General features: G+C 46.4%; 1 protein-coding gene across 2 annotated transcripts in view; it reads right to left on the bottom strand.

Moving 5' to 3' along the window:
• SUFU (SUFU negative regulator of hedgehog signaling) overlaps positions 1-20,370 on the bottom strand; it is a 99,591-nt gene extending 79,221 nt beyond the window's left edge. For both annotated transcript variants that reach the window (XM_049810651.1, XM_049810652.1), the window contains exons 1-2: positions 20,078-20,370; positions 13,165-13,299 (exon numbers count right to left, since the gene is read on the bottom strand). In XM_049810651.1, coding sequence (XP_049666608.1) covers positions 13,165-13,299; positions 20,078-20,259 — 317 coding nt within the window. In that variant the 5' untranslated portion in view covers positions 20,260-20,370. The remainder of the gene's footprint in view (positions 1-13,164; positions 13,300-20,077) is intronic.
• Positions 20,371-21,626: the final 1,256 nt, after the last annotated feature.

Here is a 21,626-nt window from a genome sequence, read left to right as displayed (position 1 = left end):
AGTTTAAGTTTCACTCACACAAACACAACAGTGATTTCACACATCTTACTATTCAGCTTCTTTAAAACTCAGCTGGTGACAACCTTTTCCCCTGAAGCCTGGAGATTCACAGTTTTAGGTTTTGGGTTTAAAAAATTATTTCTGTAAATTACGAAAGTTGATACAACAGATAAACTGATTTTTCCTCTAAGCCTTCAGACTACAGAATCAAGTCAACCTTACTCCTAACTCTGCAGACACATAGTGTCACTTGAACTACACAGTAATACAGCAAGCATTTCCAGCAGCTTTAGACACAAGTAGCATGGGAATTGTGTGCATTTTGTAGACCTGACAGACCAGCCACTTTTTAGACACCTGAATCAGTCAGGCATGTGAGAGAAGCACTTGGCACACAAGTGTCATGAAAAAGTGTCCACACCACAGGCACCTACATCACATGAGGAAAGGCTGGGTGCTGGGCTTGTTCAGCCTTAATAAAAGAAGGCTAAAAGGAAGAGGGGGATCTTATTGCTCAACTACCTATTGGGAGGGCAAAGGGAAGACTGAGCCAGACCTTTCTCAGAGGTGCACAGCAAAATGGCAAAGGTTGATTCCAGTTACATGTATCTGGAAATCTTTTTCACATGATAGTGATCAAACCTTGGAACAGGATCCAGGGAGGCTGTGGAAGTCAACCCTCTGAGCAGGCACCAACTGGAAACTTTTGGAGGTCCCTTCCAACCCAAGTGATCCTATGAAGCATCACAGCCAAGAACACAGGTATGAGCTTTTACTACTGGTACCCTGCGTCCAAAACCAAGCTGGCAAGACCCACAGCTGATAATTCATGAACACGTGAGTTAAACCCATTTTGACAGAAGTGGTTACTATAACCAGCTCCCGCCCAGCCACATGGGAAACCACTCCTGAACCATGCTCCCTCCAGCCTAGCATGTTAAAGTAAACCACCATCAGTTTTCAGGTCACTTTAATGTGCTGAGCTGCAACTTAAGGCAATTTAGGGGGTGGCTTCTTTGAAGTTCAGCTGTCTATGCCATGAAAGTAGCAGCATCTGAAAGAAGGATAGGATCCTGCTTAGCTGCTGGAGGTTAATCCCTTTGAGCTCTAGAGGTTTGGAAGCATTATTGTCTCAGTTGGGAAAGCGCCAACATACAGTCATACATGTAAGGATAGTGCACATAGATTAAGGGCAAAAGGCTGTAATGGCCCTGTCGGTGCCAAAGGGATCTATCTGCTTCATTATTAACACTATGTCGTGAAACTTCAGCATACTCTTGAAGTCATAAACCAGCATCCAGGTGACCCAAGTTTGAATCTATTGTCTGCTACAAACTTCCCAACCTCCTCAACAAATTACTTAGGAATTTGATTCTCAGATGTAAAGTAATGATATTTCCCTGCTTCAAAGAGTAATGTGACACACTCATCATATAGGAAATGCTTATATACTCCATCTATCAAGGTCACAAAAGCTGGGAAATTAACTCCATATTCTGCACAGCATGGACAAATACTGAACACGGGAAATGACTAAAACAACAAAATATGAAACAGGAGGTTGCATGGGATGTGTCACTAACCCAGCAAAAGATGTCCACATGAGGGCAGTTTACTTTTTATTTTCTCCGTTTTATGGTCCATGAACATAGCAATACCAGTAGGTTATGGTTTGATCTCCCATTACAGTCATAACTAAACTGACAAGACCAAACCATTTCATCTTCATGATTCCCAAAACACATATTTAAAAGAAAAAACAAAAACTAAAAAACTATGTGAAGTCACATGACTAGAGGACTGGCCATGCTTTTCAGCTTGAGGGCTCACACATTTCTCCACAAAGCCACCCAGGCTTCCTACCTCACGGCCAGCAGCACCCATCCCAACCCAGCTGAGGTGGCCCTGAGAGCAGGTTCTCAACCACCACCTGCAGCACACTGCAAGCACAGCTAGCACTGCAAGTGAGGCCACACTTCTTGGCACTGCAGGGAAAGCATAAACAGTCTCACTGCAATAGCCCAGGGAAGTTGCAGCAGAGTTGCATCACCTTAAAGCCCACTGCAAGGATCTGGAAAGATAGCTAGGAGTACAATAAGGATTTACTATTGCATTCACAGAACAGGGAGTAGGGAACTAGTGAAAAAGAAAACAACTTATTTAGATCTGTACTTTTAACATTTTACTGAAGCTATTTATGTGGCACTTCAGAGCTACTTATCTTGCATTTCTACAAGGTCCAGAAGAACAGTGCTCTCATTTGGCCTGAGCTGGAGGTGATTCTGCAAACACAGCACGCAGTCACTGTGCACCAGGGAAGACAACCTTTCATCTGCACACGGATCCCACTTCATATTGGGACTGAAACCTTAGCTCTGATACACTAGTCTTTGCATAGCCTGCAGGGAATGGTAATACATCTCCAAAACTTCACCTAAGGGCTCAGCTGCAACCTCATCAGGCAAGAGAACATAAGCAAAGGGCCAGTTCAAGCCAGCATGGCTGGGAAGGATGGTATTGCTGCGCTTGGAAAAGGGCATCGACTTTCCTTGCAGTGTCTGCTGGCTCCTTCCTAGCTCCTACTGTGGAAAGTTCTGCAGCTGCTGGGAGGAACCCATTCGCATAACAAAAGCGGCTTTCAAAAGCAGTATGGGAGGGTGGAAAGAATAAGAGAAAAACCCAGAGCCAGAAGCTACACTGACAGCTACAGTTAGTTTTTTTCAGCATTGCCCAAAAGTCTCAGGCGAGGATCAGGGCTCCAACACGTTACGCAGAATATAAACACTGGTGTCTCCCATTACTTTCTTGCTGGCTAAAGAACATACGTTAACAAAAAATCATGCAACAAACTACTTTAGCACACCCTTGAGCACATTTTTAGGACTCTCATACAATTAAGTTCTAAGCTGTGCAATAAATGAGCTTGAGGCATAAAAGGTTTTTAGGAGCTTTTAGGAGCCTGAACTCCAACAGATTTCAAGCGAGGTTTAGGCACCCGAGTATCCTGCTGGAACTGGGATTCAATCCCTGATCTTTCACTTCATTAGCTGTGGAAATCAAGACAATACTCCCTTACTTGCTGAGCTGTTACATAGTCTCATTTCATTGTAAAGGGTGCACTCAAAAACATACCGATGAGCACCATAAGAGATCGTAACTAATTAAACAGGCAGGGAAAGGCCCTTGGAGCGTGAGCTGTAATTCGAGGGAAAAGAAAGCACCAGACTGCTGGTGAAAGACTCCCAAAAGGGAAACACGAGACAGCTGCAATGAAAAGTCTGCTTTTTTTTTTTTTAAATCTGCCTTTAAGTGTTAAAATTCTCCTGCAAGACTATCATTCCTTTGAAGCGTTGGAAACTTTCAGAGGTAGGAATCATAGGCTGATATTTTTGATCTACAGAAATAAACACCTGGCTTGTGAATGCTACACAGACTCCATCCATTGTAAGACAAAATCCAAAAGGATATAATCAATCTTGGCCTCTTTAAATCAAACAAAGGAGGAAAGAAAGCATCATTCCTCCCCTTCCCTTCAGTGGGTCCAGACTTATCCCTAAAGATTTTAATAGTGGTAAAATAGTTTTGCCTCTCAGCCAAACCACTTCAGTTACGGAAACTGCAGAATGGCTCAGCTTCTCGTACAAACAGGAGTAAAGTTGGGAGACCAATGTCAACTTACAGCATATTTCAGTACCACTTACTTTTTAGTGCAGTAAGCACAAACATGCTCCTCATGTTCCTGATCACTTTAGAAGGAATAACCTACCCAGTCAAACAGTTCAGCATGCAGCTCATCACAGCCACTCCGCTACAGAAAATCCCCCATCCATCTCTGAATACTAAATTCTTTGCTTTTCTGCTTAATGTTACTCTTCTGGGTAAAAAAGAATTCAAGGCCCAGAGACATATTATTTTTGCGTAATAAAGTTATACATATGGATTCAACTTAGCTAGGAAATGTCAACTTAAGGCTTGTCTTCATGAGGAAATTTACTGTAACTAGTCTACCAGTATAATTATATTGCTGTAGTTCTACTGGTAAAATTCCCCTGTTGAGCCTTATTCATAACAACAGCCGCCTTTATGGTTTATTTTTGTCGACTATGCCAAAAAAGGCCCCTGCTCCAGAAAGGCCACAACAATTCACAGGGGAGGAGGGGAAGGAGCTATGCCAGTGCAACTGAAGCAGTAGAAAGAATAACAGTATAGAAATGGCAGTATTTCTCTATACTAATTATTTGCTACAAAAAAATGAAATGCTGTAAGAAAACTATACTGTACATCAGATATTGTTGCAGGAAGGTATGTGCCAGTTCCATGCCACATTTCATAGCTTTGGTAAAATTCCCCAAGCTAGACACTGCTCTGCATCAGCCCCTCCATGTGCATCCCTTTGTTCTCACCTTCTCCCCAGCTGCTGCAGTGCATTTCCCAGGTGCACATCCTTTCCCCCATTCCCTTACAGGAGCAATGCCTCACAGCCCAGCAACTGCCCTGGGCCCCTTGGACAGAGCACTGACCCTCGAAAACAAATGGGTGTTAAAGACCAGCCCTTCTGGTTTACAGTTTGCATCTCAGGGACAGGAGTTAGCTGAAAAGCAAACAGCACTCTTTGCAAAAGGGATTTTAAAACAATTGCCCTTCACTTCGGCAGTGCAAGAATGCTGAGCTAGACAAAACAATGAGCCATCTGTGCACTCTTCCCTCCTTCCCTTGTCTCTATCCTCTGGACTTAAATCAGAGCTCCCCAAGAATGGCCGAGTCCCCCTTCACCTCCACCCACCCTGTTTATATCCTGCAAAAACCAGTTTTCTGCCCCCCCCCCCCCCTTTTTTTTTTGGCATTTTGTTCTTAAGAGCCCTTGCAAAAACATCCTTTAAATGTCAGACCTTTGTCAGGTGGTATTCCATCTACCCAGCTTTGTCAAGTAATCAAAAAATGCCTCCCACCAGACGATCTGTTCCTTGTTTACCATCCCTGGAGGCAGAGTGGCACTCAGGAGCCCTAGCCACCCCCTTTGTCCAACGAAGGGAATACCATCTGAATGGGAGACCACCAAAGATTTGCAGCCCTCTTTTGTTAGCCTGGTGTCACTGCCTATTGGGCCTCGATTCAAAATTGAGATGACAGTAGAGAGGCAGCCGAGTTAGGTAATCACTATGGAGTTTCCAGCTTAGGAGAGAGAAATACCAATAGCTCAAATTTTCAAATAAAATCGGTAATTTTATTACCAGTGCTAATTTTTGGTTACCAGTTGTACCACTGTCTCATGAAGAAACACAGACTATTCTAGTACTAGTCAGGAAGGTATGTTCCCAATGCTAAATCTGTGTTGAGGAAAAAAAAAAAAAGGGATTAGGTATGAATAACAGCATTCAGATGCATCTCTTCAAACATTCATTTTGTTAGTATCATTATTCCAGGCAGCAAAGGGATAAAAAAGTCAACCCTCCTTTGATCTCACAGCCGGAATGGCCACACAGCTCAAAAAATGCTTTTACCTTCATGCCCCTTGGAAAAAAAGCCCACTATCTTTTATTTCTTCCTTTTTAGAACATCCTAAACAGATCTTTATCACATAAACCAATCTTTCACTAGAAGACCCAACTTTGATCCCTAGTCACTCCTCTTCCCGGCAGGGTGAACTCGCTGGGAGAGCAGAGCCTGCAAGCTCTCCCACGTCATTCAGCACTAACCCAGCTGGGAGATGAGAGTAAGGAAGCCCCGTCTCAGGCCAACTCTCCTCCCATATGCCAAGATCATAAATGTCAAAGTTCTGCTGACAAAAAGAAATCATCTAGTTTGAACACTATGCCCCTTTCCCTGCAAGGCAGCAAGAGGCTCATCTTACCAGGATGCACGTGCAGATGCGCTACTGAACCGGAAGCGGGGCTTGCCTTCAATATCACTCATCTATAAACCTACTTCCAGTCTTTTTCCTTTTTTTTTTTCTTGAGAACAGTCTGTCTTGTAAATTCAACTACCGTGCTGTAAACGTTAAACAAATTTCCTTCAATGCTTCAAAAAAAATTCCAAATGTAGCACAGTTCAAGCATGCTCTCATCCCACAACCTCCGCACGCAAACACAAGATAGACTGCAGCACAAAGCCGACTTCTCTCTGTAGGTGGCCTACATCTTTCATGTTATTAACAGTGCTAACTACCTCCAACAAATGACATTTGGAAGCCAAGCGCACTCTGCCTGGGAGGAAGGAGAAAAAGATTTCCCCATGGTGACCATAGCTTCAAGGGAGGTCTACCTCCAGCAGAGAAACACAGGTCTTAGACAGTCCTGGTGCATTGCCTCAGTCATTGGAGGGACACTGTCAATGGGGCGCGTAAATAGGCATGACACTTGGTTTAACTGGTTTTTTGCCTGGGAAATAGGGAATTGAACCTTGCATGATCACACTTGTGCATGTACTTCTTTAAGATGTCCCCACAATTTTTTAACTCGCTGGTCAAATTCAATCAAGCTCTTCAAAGGAAGGGTTTTCCCCAAAATACCACATTTCTATGAAGTAGGCAGAAACAAACAGCCAGACACAAGAGAAGGATCTACAGGCGCTCTCAGTAAACAGGTTTCAGTAGAAGCACAACTGTATTTCTAGACACCAAAGAATCCACACAGGTGAGACCTGTTAAAAGTACCCTCATTTTGGGAAAAGCTCAGTCTAACTCGTAAATTTATAGACATGAAAAAACCCCAACCACAAGACAAACCCATTAAAAACCAGATCTTATTGCCTCCCTGCAGCTAAACTACTCCTTTCAACTCTGACAGATTCTCAAATAAGCTATCATTAAAAGGAAATACCTTTTTTGTCACATAACTCCCTAATTATGTGGCCTCTCCCTTCCCACTCTGCCATGAACCTTCCTCTCCCCTCAGCCTCAGAAAAAAGACCAACTGGAAAAATAAGCATCACATTTGGAGTCAATCTTTGACAGACAAACAAGAGACCTAGGAAGAAAAAGTAAGTCCAGAGTATGGTGCCCATCTTGGACTCTCCCTCCTCCAAGTCCTAGCTCTTGTACCTCTTTCCTAAATTGATGTTTACCAATGTCCTCTTCCATGTCATTCCCTATAGCTGGGGCAGATGCTCCACCTCCAGCAATGGTACACAGAAGAAACACTTCTTCAGTGCACTGGCTAAAGTTCAATACCCACAGATGAAGCCACAGCAACATGAAGGAGGAAGTTATGGAGACTTGGAAGAAGCTCCTCAGGGTGACTGTAAAACCCCAGAATTTCACTGCTCTCATGGCTGTGCCCCATGACCAACCTGTCACAGTCACACCTCACACAAGTCTGATCCAGAAGCAGAACCACTATTTCCTGGTCCTCAACTTGAGGATAAGTCCCCAAAACTCAACCTCATTTCCCTATTTCATGTGCAGAAGTAGCTACCACACAGCCAGCCCTGACACAGCAGGTGTCCTTTAACTTCAGAGCCTAGTGAAACAAAATTAGGATGAGGAAGGGAGGGTTTATGCTATGCTATTGTTTAAGAAAGTCCTCAGGTTCCTCTGTGAAGTATGCTTCAACACCACACTTGAAAGAAACTGGACGCCATGAAAGATGGAAGAAAACCTTGGGGTTTAAATAATTTTCCTTGAATTCCAGGCTCAACTCCTAAACTTATTTGATCTTTCATCTCTTCAAGGTAGACATGCTGAACTCCACAAAATCTTATCTGAAATATGGATCCACAACAACCACGACCCCTCTCTAACTTACTGTCTTCCCAAAGGTCCCTTATTTTATTGCATTTTCATGAAAACAAAGAAGGGCAGAGTCAGTCTCCACCATTTTAAAAGCATTCAGTCACCTTGGATTTTGGTGTAATATTTCAGCGGTGCTTTAGGCATGTGGTTTGTAAAGCACTTAGGGACCCATTAAATACCAAAATTTAAGGCTAAAGGCTGGCAAGCTGAGGGCAGTGAGCTTTTAAATTTATGAAAGGCTACAGAACTAAGAGGCCACTAAAGTGACAGCTGTCAGCACCACTCTGTCCTACATTCATGAAGGCTCAAAGGAGAAGCCAGCACGCACTCAAAAGAAAGAGAGCACTCGTTCCAACTTTCAGGCTATTTTCTAAATACTCTTTTCAAACTCCTTTCATACTCGGAAAAAGCCTTCCAGAAAACATCCACCCCTCTGCAAGCCTTGCATTTGTTACCTGATCCAGTTTTGCGCTCCTTTTTCTTCCTCCCAGCTCTAACAAGCATCCTTGCCCTTTTACAAGTTAAGGTCATTCAGAGGATCTATACAAGCAAGCAGAACACAAGCTGGACTGGAGATCTTGAAAGGCTCATGCTTACCCTCACCTTTAATAGGGAGGCACCACCCACAGAGACAACACGTTATCCCGGCATGCACCGCTCCCTCCTGATCCAAATGGTAAGTAGCACAAATCAAAAGGACCACAGCAAGTTGGAACCTGTTGTCTCTGCGGGTGGTACCCTGCATCTGTATTAGAGATGAAGGCAGCTGTAATCTCTTTGGTTTTATGCAAATGGGATGCTGCACTTCAGCTCCTGGCTAGCTGCCAGGAAAGAAAAAAACACAACCAAAACCAAAACCCACCACCCTTGTCAATATGAAGTTTGTGTAGATCAGGAAACCCAATGATTGGAATTTGCATAAAAAGCTAAACATCAAAACACAGTTGGCATGTTTCTTCTCAGGCTGTGGGAAGGCCACAAATACAAATATTATCTCTTAACCTAGCCATAATTTAAGCTTTGCTTTCTATTGTGGCTCTGAATTACAACCTTGCAATTTTAATACAAATAAGACTATTCAAGATTTTCAGGAATTCTATCGCATCATGGTTCTCATTTTCCACACGCTTTTTAAACTGTTAACAAAAAGGATGAGCACTTGAACTACAGGAACAGTTAACTGGAGATTCAGCCTTGGCCTTATAGTTACCTGGAGATAGAAGTCAGTCTGGTGAAAACACACATCACTTCCTAGCTCCCTGGACAACCCTGCGAACCCCTGCGCCAGCACAATCCAGGGCTGGAGCACGCCACGGCACCGCAGTAGGTGAAGCTGGCATTGCCACTGATGGACACCAAGTCCAGCTATGCTCGCTGATTCTGCCTTCCCCACATACCCATTCTCCACATAGGCAGAAGTTACCATCATGCCTGGAAACTGCAGGAAGGATCAGGTGCCTCCGCCCCGGCCCTGCCAACGGTCCAGCATTGGAGCACGAATCTGCAATTGCCAGCTGAGGCACCGCACTTTGTGCGGACGCACAGGGACACGTTCCTTGCTGCTGACACTGCTGTGGGACAGTAGCTGCCAGCAAGGGGTGGAGGACTCGTCTCCTCTTCCACAACTGCACCAGCCACATGCTCCCTGCCAGCATGCTCACACGTTACACACACATGCGTCACTGCAGTGTGGAATCTCTTCAGAAAGCAAGAACGGTCCAGAAAAAGGCTCTACTCTAACCCTGCTGAATAGATTCAAGAAGTTACACATTGGTTTTGATTTTAAAGTAGATAGAAAAAGTTAAAAATGGAGTACAACTTGCAAAAATGTCCCGGAAGGATTTCTGGTGCCACTCAAGTTGTGCAACATGCTCAACTGGAGAGACTTATTTCCATGCAAGCAGCTTGGCATGAAATCCCACTGAAAGGCCTGCGGTTCCCTAACACTGTCATGACGTCATGATTTAGGATTTTTAGAGCAAGCAGCCCAGCACAGCTGGTGTCATGGTTGCCATTATACCATGAAACACTGAATGGTTTTAAATAAAAAAGGTTTCCCCGTTTGAAATTCTTAGATTTCTTCCATCTTATTCTGTGGACTCTTTAAACCAGACCAGTTCTGTAAGCAGAGTATATAGCTGATATTTAAGCAGAGCAGGAAATAGTGCTGCTTTAACTGAAAATAAATCTGTCAACAAGCAGACACAGGGAGAGCTCCACTTCAGACTTTTCAGGTTCTTATTAAAAAATATAAATTAAAGTCAACATTTTCACTTTGCTTGCTACATCTGTTTGCTATTCCATTATAAATAAAAATATAGGGGCCTCCAATTCAGCGTTAGTTCACTCAAAAATTCAAAAAGTCCTTTTCATTTAATACTGCATTATAATTGATCTAGATTGTACTGTATTAACTGAAGAGGTCCACAAGAAATAAGCTATACATTACCCAAAGTCAAGCTGGGAGATTAAAAAGACCTTTGGCACTGTACTATCCTTCCCTTTCTAAAGGATGAAAGGCAGAAATATTATGGAAGCACATCCCTGTTGTAGGAACCTTGCTGACTGTCACAAGCAGATCCAGCTCTGCAGTCTTTGCAGAGAGAGCTGGGAAACCAAAACAACCCCACCAACTAACTTGTATCTTCAGAAGCTAGGGCAGTCAAGCTGAGTTCAGTGCCACACCAGCTTTAAAGGAAATCTTCCAAAGATTTAAACAACACTCCTGTCACCCCGCACTCTGGCCAACCATCCTGCAGCACACTTTACCTGGGACAGCAGAATCCCAAAGTCCTTCAAGCAACAAAGAGACTGATACCCATTTTCTTAAATAAAGGCTTTATTAAATTCTCTGCTGGAGAGTAAGAGCCTCCCGAGCATGTAGGAAAACCACTACATTCCTGCAGTGTGCAGCCAGTGCTGCTCTGGTGATGTGCAGTTCACAGGGCAGTGGCGTTTCAGGAGTAGTCAGCAAACATTGAGAGCAAGAATTGCTGGTGAGTGCTCAGCTCCGTTTGACAATCTTCTCTCTGCCTATCTACAGTGCTCTCCTATGAGGTGATAACTTCGGGTTCAGTGTTTAAGAGACATGTAGGTTTTGACAGCTTTACCACATGCGTAATTGTATATAAAGACTTTTTGCCATAAAGGCAGAGCCAGGTTTCTCGACAGCACGTGTAGTATTAAGTTCTGTAGCTCCAAGAATGAGGCCAAAATAAAGATGACAATGCTGCAGACAGCTGAACATCTCAAAGCAAGTGACACAGGGACATCCCACTGTGGAGCTGGGAACACTATTCCAGCCACACAGAGAGAAGGGAAACACATGCATGTACTCAGGGCATGGAGATCACTTTGATGGATCTCAGCAGGCCTGTGTTCAAGAGGTTGCAGCCAACATCCCTGAAGCAGTGCAGCAGCAAGGGCTCGCTATTTGCTTGCAGTGCCCAGCTGCAGCAGCCTCTGGCAGCGCAGTGTCAGGGGCAGCCAAGGCACACCAGCTCTCTAAGCCTCCTCCCAGGCTCACGTACACACAGGGCATTCAGGTGCTTCAGACCTCCCAGACCATGGCACAGAATTTGCTTCTGCTTCACTCAGCAGGCCTTGGAAATCACCTGCAGCCTATGTCGAGGGATGGGGGTTTAACTCCTGTGCCCTGCAACCACCAAAAGGCATATTCCACTATCTCAATCCAAATTTCCAGACCAAACCATATGACAGTATGAAGATTTAGGAGGTCTTCTGCCAGGAAGTTATTTAAAGATGTGACATTCCACCTGTGTGATACTTTCACTCCTCCACCACCAAGCTTTCCGCTACAGAAGAACAACAGTTTTTGGTCTAGCAGACAGGTTTTGAGACTGAGAAGCCAGAGCATGTGCCAGCACCAAGGAGGCTGTGTCCTCACATAATTAGCTTTTTCATTCATAAAAACACACCACCCTTCATGTCTTCAGCCAAGACCCTCATATCCACTCCCTGCTCTCACCCAAAACCATCAGGAAAGAGTTTAAGCAAAGAGAATAGTCTCACCATGGGAAAACTTCAGGCTGACAAGTCACCAAATAGAGGAAGTCAGCACAGCACTTACTCCCTCCAAAATTAGTCCCATCAAAACAAGGTGGGCAAACACAGGTCACCTAATCTTGGCAACCTCAGATTTTCACTGGCAAAGATTAAATATCATGATCTGAGAACAAAGGCACCACATGAAGGCCTGCATGTCCATGGTAAGGTCTCTTGTGGAAGCAAGGGAAGGAAGCCTTTAACTTCACTTCTCTTCGTTTCTTTCACTTGCCCTACCTTTCCTCTGCCCCAGCAACTAATGCCTGGGGTTTGTTGTTAGCATGTGTGTTCGTTAAATGTCCCAGGCAGATCTCTGTGACACTAGGGTCCTGTATAAACTCCAGTCTTAAGAGACTTGTCTTCTGAAAAACAGTTCTGTAACCCCAAACATGAGAAAAAAAACAGGAGAAACTGCCTTGAGGACATGGGTAAGGTTAAAGAAGCTGCCTGACTGCTGCTGTTGCAAGAGAAGCACCTGGGTGAAAAAAAAAAACTGGTGGCTGAATGTTAACCAAGACAAACAAAGGAAGGAAAGCTTGGGTGAACAAGCCAGGGCCTTTGCTGCACCATTCATCAAGGACATTTACCCTGCAACTATGAAACAGCACAGTTTCACTAAACAGCAACAGCAGAAACCTTTGGCCATTTCTGGCTGGTTAAAAGGCCATGTTCACAGCCCCAAGATCATGACACCCTAGCTACTGCTACTCACTTTAACTGGAGTTAAGGAGCAAGGTCAGTAAAAAAAAAAGACAAGAATAAGGTTAGATCATGCTGCTTGCCTGGTCTTATACAAAATGCCTGCTAAAGACCATCCATACCAACAAACTAAGATAATTTAATTACTAGAGAAAAGACAGTCAAACAATTAGAATTTTATGCTTCTGTTACACAAATTGGCACTTTCTACAGCAGCCACCGGGGTGGCAGTCCGCTGACAGTAACACTGCTGTGCCAGCAATAGGAAATATGCCCTTACAGCAGTTTTCCAGAGGAAAGCATTTAACATGCACAGGGAGGGGTCAGGATTTAAGTGTATGACCATAACAGACTACCAAGAATGAAAAACACAAGACATTCAGTTAAAAAAAGATTTCCCAACCAGTTAAAAGAAATTAAAAAAAAAATTAAAAAAAATCACTCAACACTGACAAGGAAATATATTGCATTCAAAGCCTGCAAAGGGGAACATAGTAATTTTTCTACATCCAAGAACAGGTGTACGTCACCCCTCACAAGACCAGGGCTAAGATATTCGCAGCAGAAAACCAGCTGTTCAAATAAGAACAGCAAGACAGGGTTTTACCTATGCTCCACCAAAACGCAACACAAAACACAACATGCAGCAACAGAACTTAAATGACACTTACTCATGTACTCTGTTGTCTCCATACAAGTCACTTAACCCAAAGCTGACGTAGTGCCAGTGCTCAGGAACATTTAGCGCTGGGTTTCCCAGGTTTCTGTACATGCTAACGTAGTCCAGAGGGTCAGGTCCTCCCAACCTGCATTAAAACCAGAAAGATTCTTGGGTAAGTTAGTTTATTCAAGACAAATGGGAAGTCTCCAAAGGTGCTACAAAGGGCTGTACAAAGACCTGCTTTAAAACACAGCTACTGATGAAATGAAATTTTCATGTTCAAGTTACCTCAAAAAAAAAAAAACCAAACCCAAAACCCAAAAAAGCCCAAACCCAAAAAATTGAGGAGAAAGGTTGGGTTAAGTCCAGAAAGCTTCAAGCACAGGAAGGCAAAGTGCACGTGCGCAACATACTACAATGTTTTTAACGTTAAAGCATAAAAACCTCTGGAAAATCATATTAAAGCTTCCACAAAACACAAAGAAAATTGGAAAATTGTACTAGTAAAAGAGCAATAGCTGTATCTGCACTGCAAGCTCTTAATTCAGTCCAGAGGCACATACCTCAATTAAAAAAAAAACTCCGATGCTATTCCTCAAAGCAGATTTTGAAATGGCTACGTTTTGAGGAAAGTAATCCATACTTCTGAACATAGACATGACAGTTAAAATAGTGGAAGAGAAAAACATTGATTCAGAAAAATTAGTACCAGAACTTGTAAAATACACTAGCTGCATTAGTCAAGAACACCTAAAAAGCATCACTGCACCCTCTGCTTCAGCATTAGAATGGGTTCCTTAAAAGAACATTACTTAAAAGTCAATGCAGCACAGCCAGACTACGTTAAACAGCAAGGAAACGAGGCTGGTGTGCCAGCAGAGAGCACAGCATACTCTTCCTGCCGCTTGCCATCACGTCTGCCCACACAGAGGCAGGTCAACTCCCCACCAAAGGAAGGAACATGCTAGACCATTTTGCTCACTGTTCACCCTGTCAATCATAAAACACAGAGGCAGAAGCAAGCAAGAAGAGACAAGACATCAAACCACCTACCACAAGCATTTATGGAATAGCATGAGCAGCTGTTTAACTGTTTCGTGCCTCCAATTCATTTTTCTTCAAGTAAAATACTCTCAACTTCTCCAAACAACAAAATTCAAACTAAGATGACCCCCTTCACTCAAACCACTTATTTCACACCAATTTCCCTCATCTACATCATCTGTTGAGACCCTGACTATCATCTGCAGGTTGCAGGGCATGCTTGCGCTTCCCTCGCTAGCCCTGGGCATTTGTGTATCCTCATTACACATGCCACAACTGCTGCACAAAAAGCATTTGAGCATCTCAGTTTTGCTCCCTCATTAAAGCACCACTGCCTTATATCAAACACTGGCAGGCTGGGCGAGAATACTTTCTCAGCATCTAGCCTGCTCATTAGCCTCTTGTAGCACCCTCCACTACCACTGCTCCGTGCCTCCGGGAAGTGTTTGTGCTTCACGCATGGAGATCTGTACCTAGCCTTACCAAGGAAGCTCTGGGATGATCAAACAGCAAAGCTTAATTGCAATTATCCCACTTAAGGCCAGCGCCCTTCTCAGAGTCCCATCTAGCAGCACAGAGGAAATTCTGACAAGCGTTTCAGTCCTCAGGCATGAGCATAACCAGGCGGCTGGTAGTAAAGTCAGTTACACCCACTGGCTTCAGAAAACAGGCAATCAGCACGGAAGAGGTTTAACCCTGAGCTTGCACAATTAACCCTAGATCACATTCAACAAGTACAGCAATTTCTTTAAGTTCATTTAGGAGAGACCTTTGAGAAGACAGGGTTTTTCAGAGCTGGGGTAGCTGGCGTTGCAGAACAGAGGTGCTAAAAAGTCACTTTGCAATTCTGTACTGGCCTTGCCACAGAGCTGCAGCACCTGGGCATCTCCACAGGAGATTCTCCAGAGGAGTAGTCACCATGGCTGGACAGATGGATCCAGCCCTCGTTGGTAGCTCATTGGTCTGGCAAGAGGCCTGCCAGCACCTGGTCCAGCTGACATGCAAAGCACCTGTAAGAAGGTGCTTGCCAGGGTGAGCTCTGAGGAGAGTTAATGCACATGGGGACTCCCCAGGTTTATCACCTGCAGGGAAGATAGTGCCAGGAAGGGCCATGAGAGCAGGTTCCCTGTTGTTTCCAGAAGGCAACTACATACTCTATGCAGATTTCTAGTGACACTGATACACTATTTGAAATCCTCTGCCCACCCTGCTGCCCAACCTTACCAAGGCTGTACAAAGTAATATATTGGCTTGCCATTTTAAAAGGCCTGTGGCCTCCCTCCTACTGCTGCAGGGAAAAAAAAAAAAAAAAAAGAGTAGGGTTATCTAGCACAAGTGACTCTCCCTAGGACAGCTTCCCTCCTCTTAAGTCACATAAGGTCACCACGGTGGCTCCAGGCCAGCTCCAGCTTCCCAGCGGGTCAGTCAAGGATGCAGCCCAGGATATCAGAGCAGGACAGAGGGAATGAGCATCCCACTCCCAGTAATGGCACCGAGGTCTATTGGTGAGGGCTAAGTCAGAATTATGCAGCCTTCTTGTATGATAAATGGCATCTTTATGCTGTAACAGGCAAACTGGTGAGGAAGCACAAAGAATGTATGTTAGACCCTGGGACAGAGCAGAGTTTGATTCTCAGTGGCAGCCTGGGAAAAAACCATTCTCAAAGTCTAGCAATAGCTTGAAACATTCACAAAGAAAATGAGTCCCCCTCATACCCCATCTCCAGCTGTTCCTTCTCACCAGCACCAGGTCACACTGGAGGCTGAGATCTCTGCCATAGATACCCATTCAGGTGGCTAAGTTCCGGGTATGGTACCAACACCCTGGCCAGTGCTCAGGCTCCCCACGGCAGTAACTCCCAGATCCATGATGGAAGCAGCCAGGTGGAAGCAATTCCAGACAGGATAGCCACTGACCCCCAAGGAGTGGCAGCGAACAGCAGCAGCCACACACAATTACCACCTGACTGGGAAGACTCCAGAGCAAGGGAGGTCAACACACTGACCAGCAAACCAGTGCAAGAGATTAGCATGTGATCAGAGCAGATGTGTAGGATTTGCAATGAAGGGAAAACACCTCCACCTGCTAAGCAACAAGCATCTCCCACACACACAAAACCTGCTTCCAAACTGGGTTTAATAACACCTTAGATGTCAAATGAGTTGCACTGGAACTCTGCTGACACAGGCACTTTGACACTGACAACATACAAGACAAACCCTTATACTACCCTTTTTCGGGACAGTGAGCTGCTCTGTGATCACACTCCTCCCCAGGGCTACTCAAACAGATTCGTCAGATCTGATGCAGACAGTGAGCAAGTCCTGCCTAGACTGCACTAGGTGAGCCAGATACCTCTCCCTCTCCTGCTGGCAATCCCATGCTTCTCTCCAAAGGCCAAACCTCTCTGGAGACCCACAGCACCATGCTACCCAGAAAGCAGCTGCAGCAATGTGGCACCAGCTGGCTCTGGGGAGCTGAGCTCTGTCCTGCCCAGAGCAGACCCAGCCAAAGTTAGCTACCCACTGGTTTAAACACTGCATGACAATCCAGACAGACCATCTTTACTCCCCAAGAAATTTGGTAGGCTTGGAAGAGAGTCAGACAAAAAGCCTGCAGCAGTGACTAATTCAATTTTGAAAAATACACATCCAAGCCATCTACACATCTCAAAATTGCTGCAACTACAGGAGCATCCAGCACCAGCTTTAACCCAGCTACCTGGAACACATCTAGTAACATACCCATGGCAATAATGCTCAGCAAAGGCTAGTCAGCACAGATATTTATCCAGTTTCGGTGGCAGGTTTCGCTGCTACGCTAACTTGTCTAGCACCGCTAATGCCTGCTCTAGTACATCCTCCCACCCACAGCTGCTGTTGCAAGGTTCGACCTTGTATCACAATCTACATATCAGTACACGCATTCACACAAAGAGCTGGAAGCGTTGGAGGGTTTTATTAGGAAGAGCCCAACTTCAAAGCCAGAGGTACAGTACAAATTTGTTACATTCTCTATTCATGGAGCTCATTCAGGAGCAAGAAGGGGAGCCTCAGGGGAAATCCAGTATTTGCATCTGCACCAAGAGTCTTCTTTTGACTGATGTTAAGAGCGCTCTGAAGTTTCTGTGGAAGGAGAAACCCGAGGTGGGCAGAGAGGAAATAGCTCCACAATGGGAAAAAATGGAAAATTCCCAATCCATTCACGCTAAAAAGTCATTAGTAGATTGTTTATAGTCACTTCCCACAGCTGACAGCAGGACTGCTTTTCACAGCTACCTTTTGACAATGCTTCAGAAGTAGTCCATGATCCCAAAGCGGCTGCAGACCACAGGTCAACAGACTGGTTTTTGAGTACATGGCCTAAATTCAAGACAGGTAATGAAAAACCAACAGTCCAGCCCAAATTCTGCTTATTTCAAAACCTATCACAAAGGAAATTACAAATTTGGTTTTTCACCAGCATGAATTCTCTGCATCAAGACACTTCACTCAGATATTTTTTGCATAAAAGCAGATTCTGGTTATCAACAGAGAAAAACTCCTCACCGCACGGCCTTTATAAATACAGCCAGGAACTCTTCCAAGAAGTTCTGATTGCAATCACGAACTCTCTCCCAAGATATGCAAATAGCATTTAAAAAAAGACTAGTTCCATGAAATAATCCACACGGCTAAACCCCTTCATTTAATAGGTATGCGGTTCTGCATATTCTCTAACGTTACAAAGTAAGGATCTGCTCTGCCATGCAAGCCGAAGAATACAACTTCAGCTCCCTGAACAAAAAAAATTGCTGTTAACCATACAGAAACTGATACGTATAATTAAAACCTGATTAGTGTTACAATATTTCTCCTCAAAGGCAGGGAACTTTGTTCAGCAATTTCCTCTTCTAATCTAAACCAACTAATAGCTGGCAGCCCAGGCAGAGAACAGACTAGCAGAGAGCAAGCAGTGACAGAAGTCATTCTACTAGACTTAACCAAGCTCCAAGTTTCACCTAACAAAGAGAGAGAAAGTACCTGTAGTGTCCACGTAGGTTCCACCTTGCACAAGAATCTCCTACACAGAACACCAGCAAGAAGCTCACCTCTGATTTCTATGAGCGAAGCTCTCAACTCTCACTGCCGGCTGAGACAGTTGGAAGAACCGCTAAGTAGAAAATGCCAGGATAAACAGGCCTTCATGTTACTTCTCATTTGTAACTGGCCATCACTGCTAATAGCAGTTTTTCTAGTACTTGAGCTCCAGTTGCAGTGAAGCCCTAATCAACCCCTTAAGCAAACAAGCAACAAGGTTCCTTCCCAAACAAGGGTCTCTGACATTCTTTGTTATAGACCTAAATCTCCCTCCATCCCACACAAATCTTACATCACTCCAGTCAGTAATGTTATAAGCTGTTGATGGAAAAGAAGTGCTGACTCCCAAATCAAGGTGACTGGAAACTCAACAAGCTTGAATATCTAAAATCAGAAACAGGTGTAAAAAACAGACTGATCAGACCATCACTGAAGTACTCGCCAGCACAGATGATTAAGAATTTATTTGTATTTTGAGGTCCCAGATTTGCAACACCTTATCTGAGCCCACTGTGCCAGTTTAAGTACACAAACTTCCTAAGCAATAAGGGCTAACAAACATATTTCTCACTAGAACCACATAACAACACCACTTCTTTGGAAGACAACAGAAATAGCTTGGCTGTCAGAACAGAACACAGGGAGGACATTATTTTGCTCAGGACTCAATCAGATAGAGACATACAGGTTAAAATGAACTGTAAATAAAGAAGTTTAGCATTTATTAAACTTTTTCCAAGTGCAGGAGTAGGGACTGGTCAATGTCAGGTCCAGCAAACACTCAGGGGTGACCTGATCATGTTCCTTAGGCCCAGAAGAGGGGGCTGAGCAGCAAAGCAATAGTAAAAAGCAAAAGGAACTCCTCTTCGCACAGGGCTAGACACTAGACACTTATCTCCATAGCTAAACATCCAAGTACTTCCTTCATGCCACTCTCCCACATAAACAACTGCTGTTCCTGGTGTCAGACACTGTGTCAGCAGAGACTGTAAGCAGCAGATTCGTAGTCTGCAGTAACACATGGCTACGCAAGGGCAAGAGAAGCTGGCTCTGCCCCATGGGTTTTACGGGTACATGCGTGGCACGCATGTGGCTTGGAGGCTGGAACGCAGGTTCACTCCAGTCGGTGCTGGCCATGCTCAAACCCCAAGCTCCAGGACAGAAGACAGAGCTTGTACCCCCTGTCCAGGAAGGGAAACTCCAGCCCCCCACCCTCTGTGGGAACTCCTCCACTGAGTAATACACACTCCCTTTTCCCATGACCTGCCCCAGCCAAAGCCCTCATCAGCCACCCCTCGCTCAGAAGCTCCAAATCACCCCAGAAACTCCAATACACCCTCCTGTCTTCAATGCATCCCTCCCTAGACCCTTCCTTCTATTTCCAGTACGTCCTCCCCAGGACACCCCCGCCCAAGTACACCTCACAAGTACCCAATTACATCCCCAACGCCTCCTCCCCCAGCCCCACTGCACACCCCCAAACCTCTTCCATCTCACCCCAAACTCAACATGCAACCCCCAGTCGCTCTCCACTTGCTGCAACCCCCCCCAGCCCCACTGCCTTGCCCCCCTCCACCCCATACGGCGTCCCCAGCCCCACCGCTGCCCCCACGCCTCCCCCAACCCCACGACCCCTCTCTCGATCCACTGCTCCCCCCAAACCCTCTCCAACCCCACACGAGGCAGCCCGGCCCCACCGCTGCCCCCCGGCCCCACGCAAGACCCCCGGCCCCACCGCTGCCCCCCAGCCCCACGCAAGGCCTCCGGCCCCTTCCAGGCCGCAGCCCCGGCCGCCTCACCAGTACTTGAGGATGGCGGTGACCTGGAGCGGGTTGGGCTGGTCGGGGTAGAGGCGGCGGCACTCGCCGTAGATACCGTGCAGCCCCGGCGGGAAGAGCGACGGGAAGGAGCCGGAGCCGGACCCCGAGCCTGAACCCGGCCCGCCCGCGGGGGGACCCCCGCCAGGCCGCACGCCCTCCATGTCCCGGCGGCGGGGACGGCGCGGCGGAGGCGGTCGGTCCCGGCGCGGCCCGCTCGGCTCCGCTCCGCTCCGCTCGGCTCCTGGCCCGGCCCGGCCCGGCCCAAGCGGCGCTGCGCGGCGCGGCGCTGCGGGAGGAGGGGGCGGGCCCCGCTGCCCGGGCGACGGTGAGTGACACGGCGGCTCCGCCAATGGCGGCGTGCGGCGCGGAGAGCGGCCGCGCCTCTTCCCCCCGCCCCGCTCCGCGCCACGCCGCCAGCGCGCCCTCTAGCGGCGGCGGCGGCGGCGGGGTGCGGCGTGGAGCGGGGCGAAGGGGCCCCGTGAGGCGCCGGGGGGAGCGCGGTGCGGAGAACCCGGGGGGCCGCGGGGCTGAAGGGGAGTCCCGTGGGCGTGAGGGAGGGCCTGGAGAGGGGGCCAGGAGGTTACCGGCGTCCGGGTGGGCCCGTGGGAAGAGGAGGGATCCCCGTGGGGCAGCCTTGGGGGTCGCCCCGCGGCAGGGCGGGGTGCGAGGCCCGGGCAGCGCCGAGGTGGGCAGGGGGCCCGGCTGGCGGGAGGCCGGGGGCAGGGGCCTGGCGGGCACCTTCCCCGGCCTTGGCTGGCCCAGGGGGCTTACGGCAGGACAGGTCCCCGGCCACAGCCACCCCCAGCCTCGGCACTCAAGGCTGTGTCAATCTCACCTGAAGAAGCGAGGCGGTAACTTGCAGCGGTTCAGGAGCTGCTTCGGTTAGACTTCATCTGTCCGCACAGCAGGGCCCGGGACAGAGAGCTGTGGGACCGTGGCTGTGCTCCAGGACGTGGCCGGCTAATAGCTCTATATCCTTTACTACTGCTCTACAGCTTTTGTTATTGCTATCTTTATACCTATACAATCCTCACAGCACCTTTATTCTCCCTGTGCACCTTTCTGTATCTGTAGGTACCTCAGGGGCAGCTGCAAAGCAATGCAAATAGGTGAAGTTCAAGGGCTGTCTGATTGAGGATCTTGACCTGTGTACTAAGCACGCTGAAGATCTGGCTCATTCCTGAGTTGCAGCTACATCTGTGGTCATGCGAAGCCTTGTATGTATGTGTGAGCCGGCATGTGTTCAATAGTCCTCACCTTTGCTGGAGCAGTGTCCTGCTTTTTAATCAGAATAGAGAAGAAATGAGCTATAGAGTGCTGAGAGGATAGAACGAGTGCTCCTGCTTGTTGCATTTCTCATTTACATACCTGAGAGTTTATTCCAAAATCAATGTTCACAACGTACCTTTTAGGAGCTCACATATAGTCAAGAAGCTGGCAAGCAAACAAATGACTATCCACTGAGAAAGGAAGTGAGCAGTTGGTATTCTCATGAATCACTGCTTCCCACAGTGAACAATATTTCACT

The sequence above is a fragment of the Accipiter gentilis genome, chromosome 9, assembly GCF_929443795.1.
Source record: "Accipiter gentilis chromosome 9, bAccGen1.1, whole genome shotgun sequence".
Lineage (NCBI taxonomy): Eukaryota > Metazoa > Chordata > Aves > Accipitriformes > Accipitridae > Astur > Astur gentilis.
The sequence above is the reverse complement of the archived record's forward strand: the minus strand, read 5'-3'. Positions and strand labels throughout refer to the sequence as shown.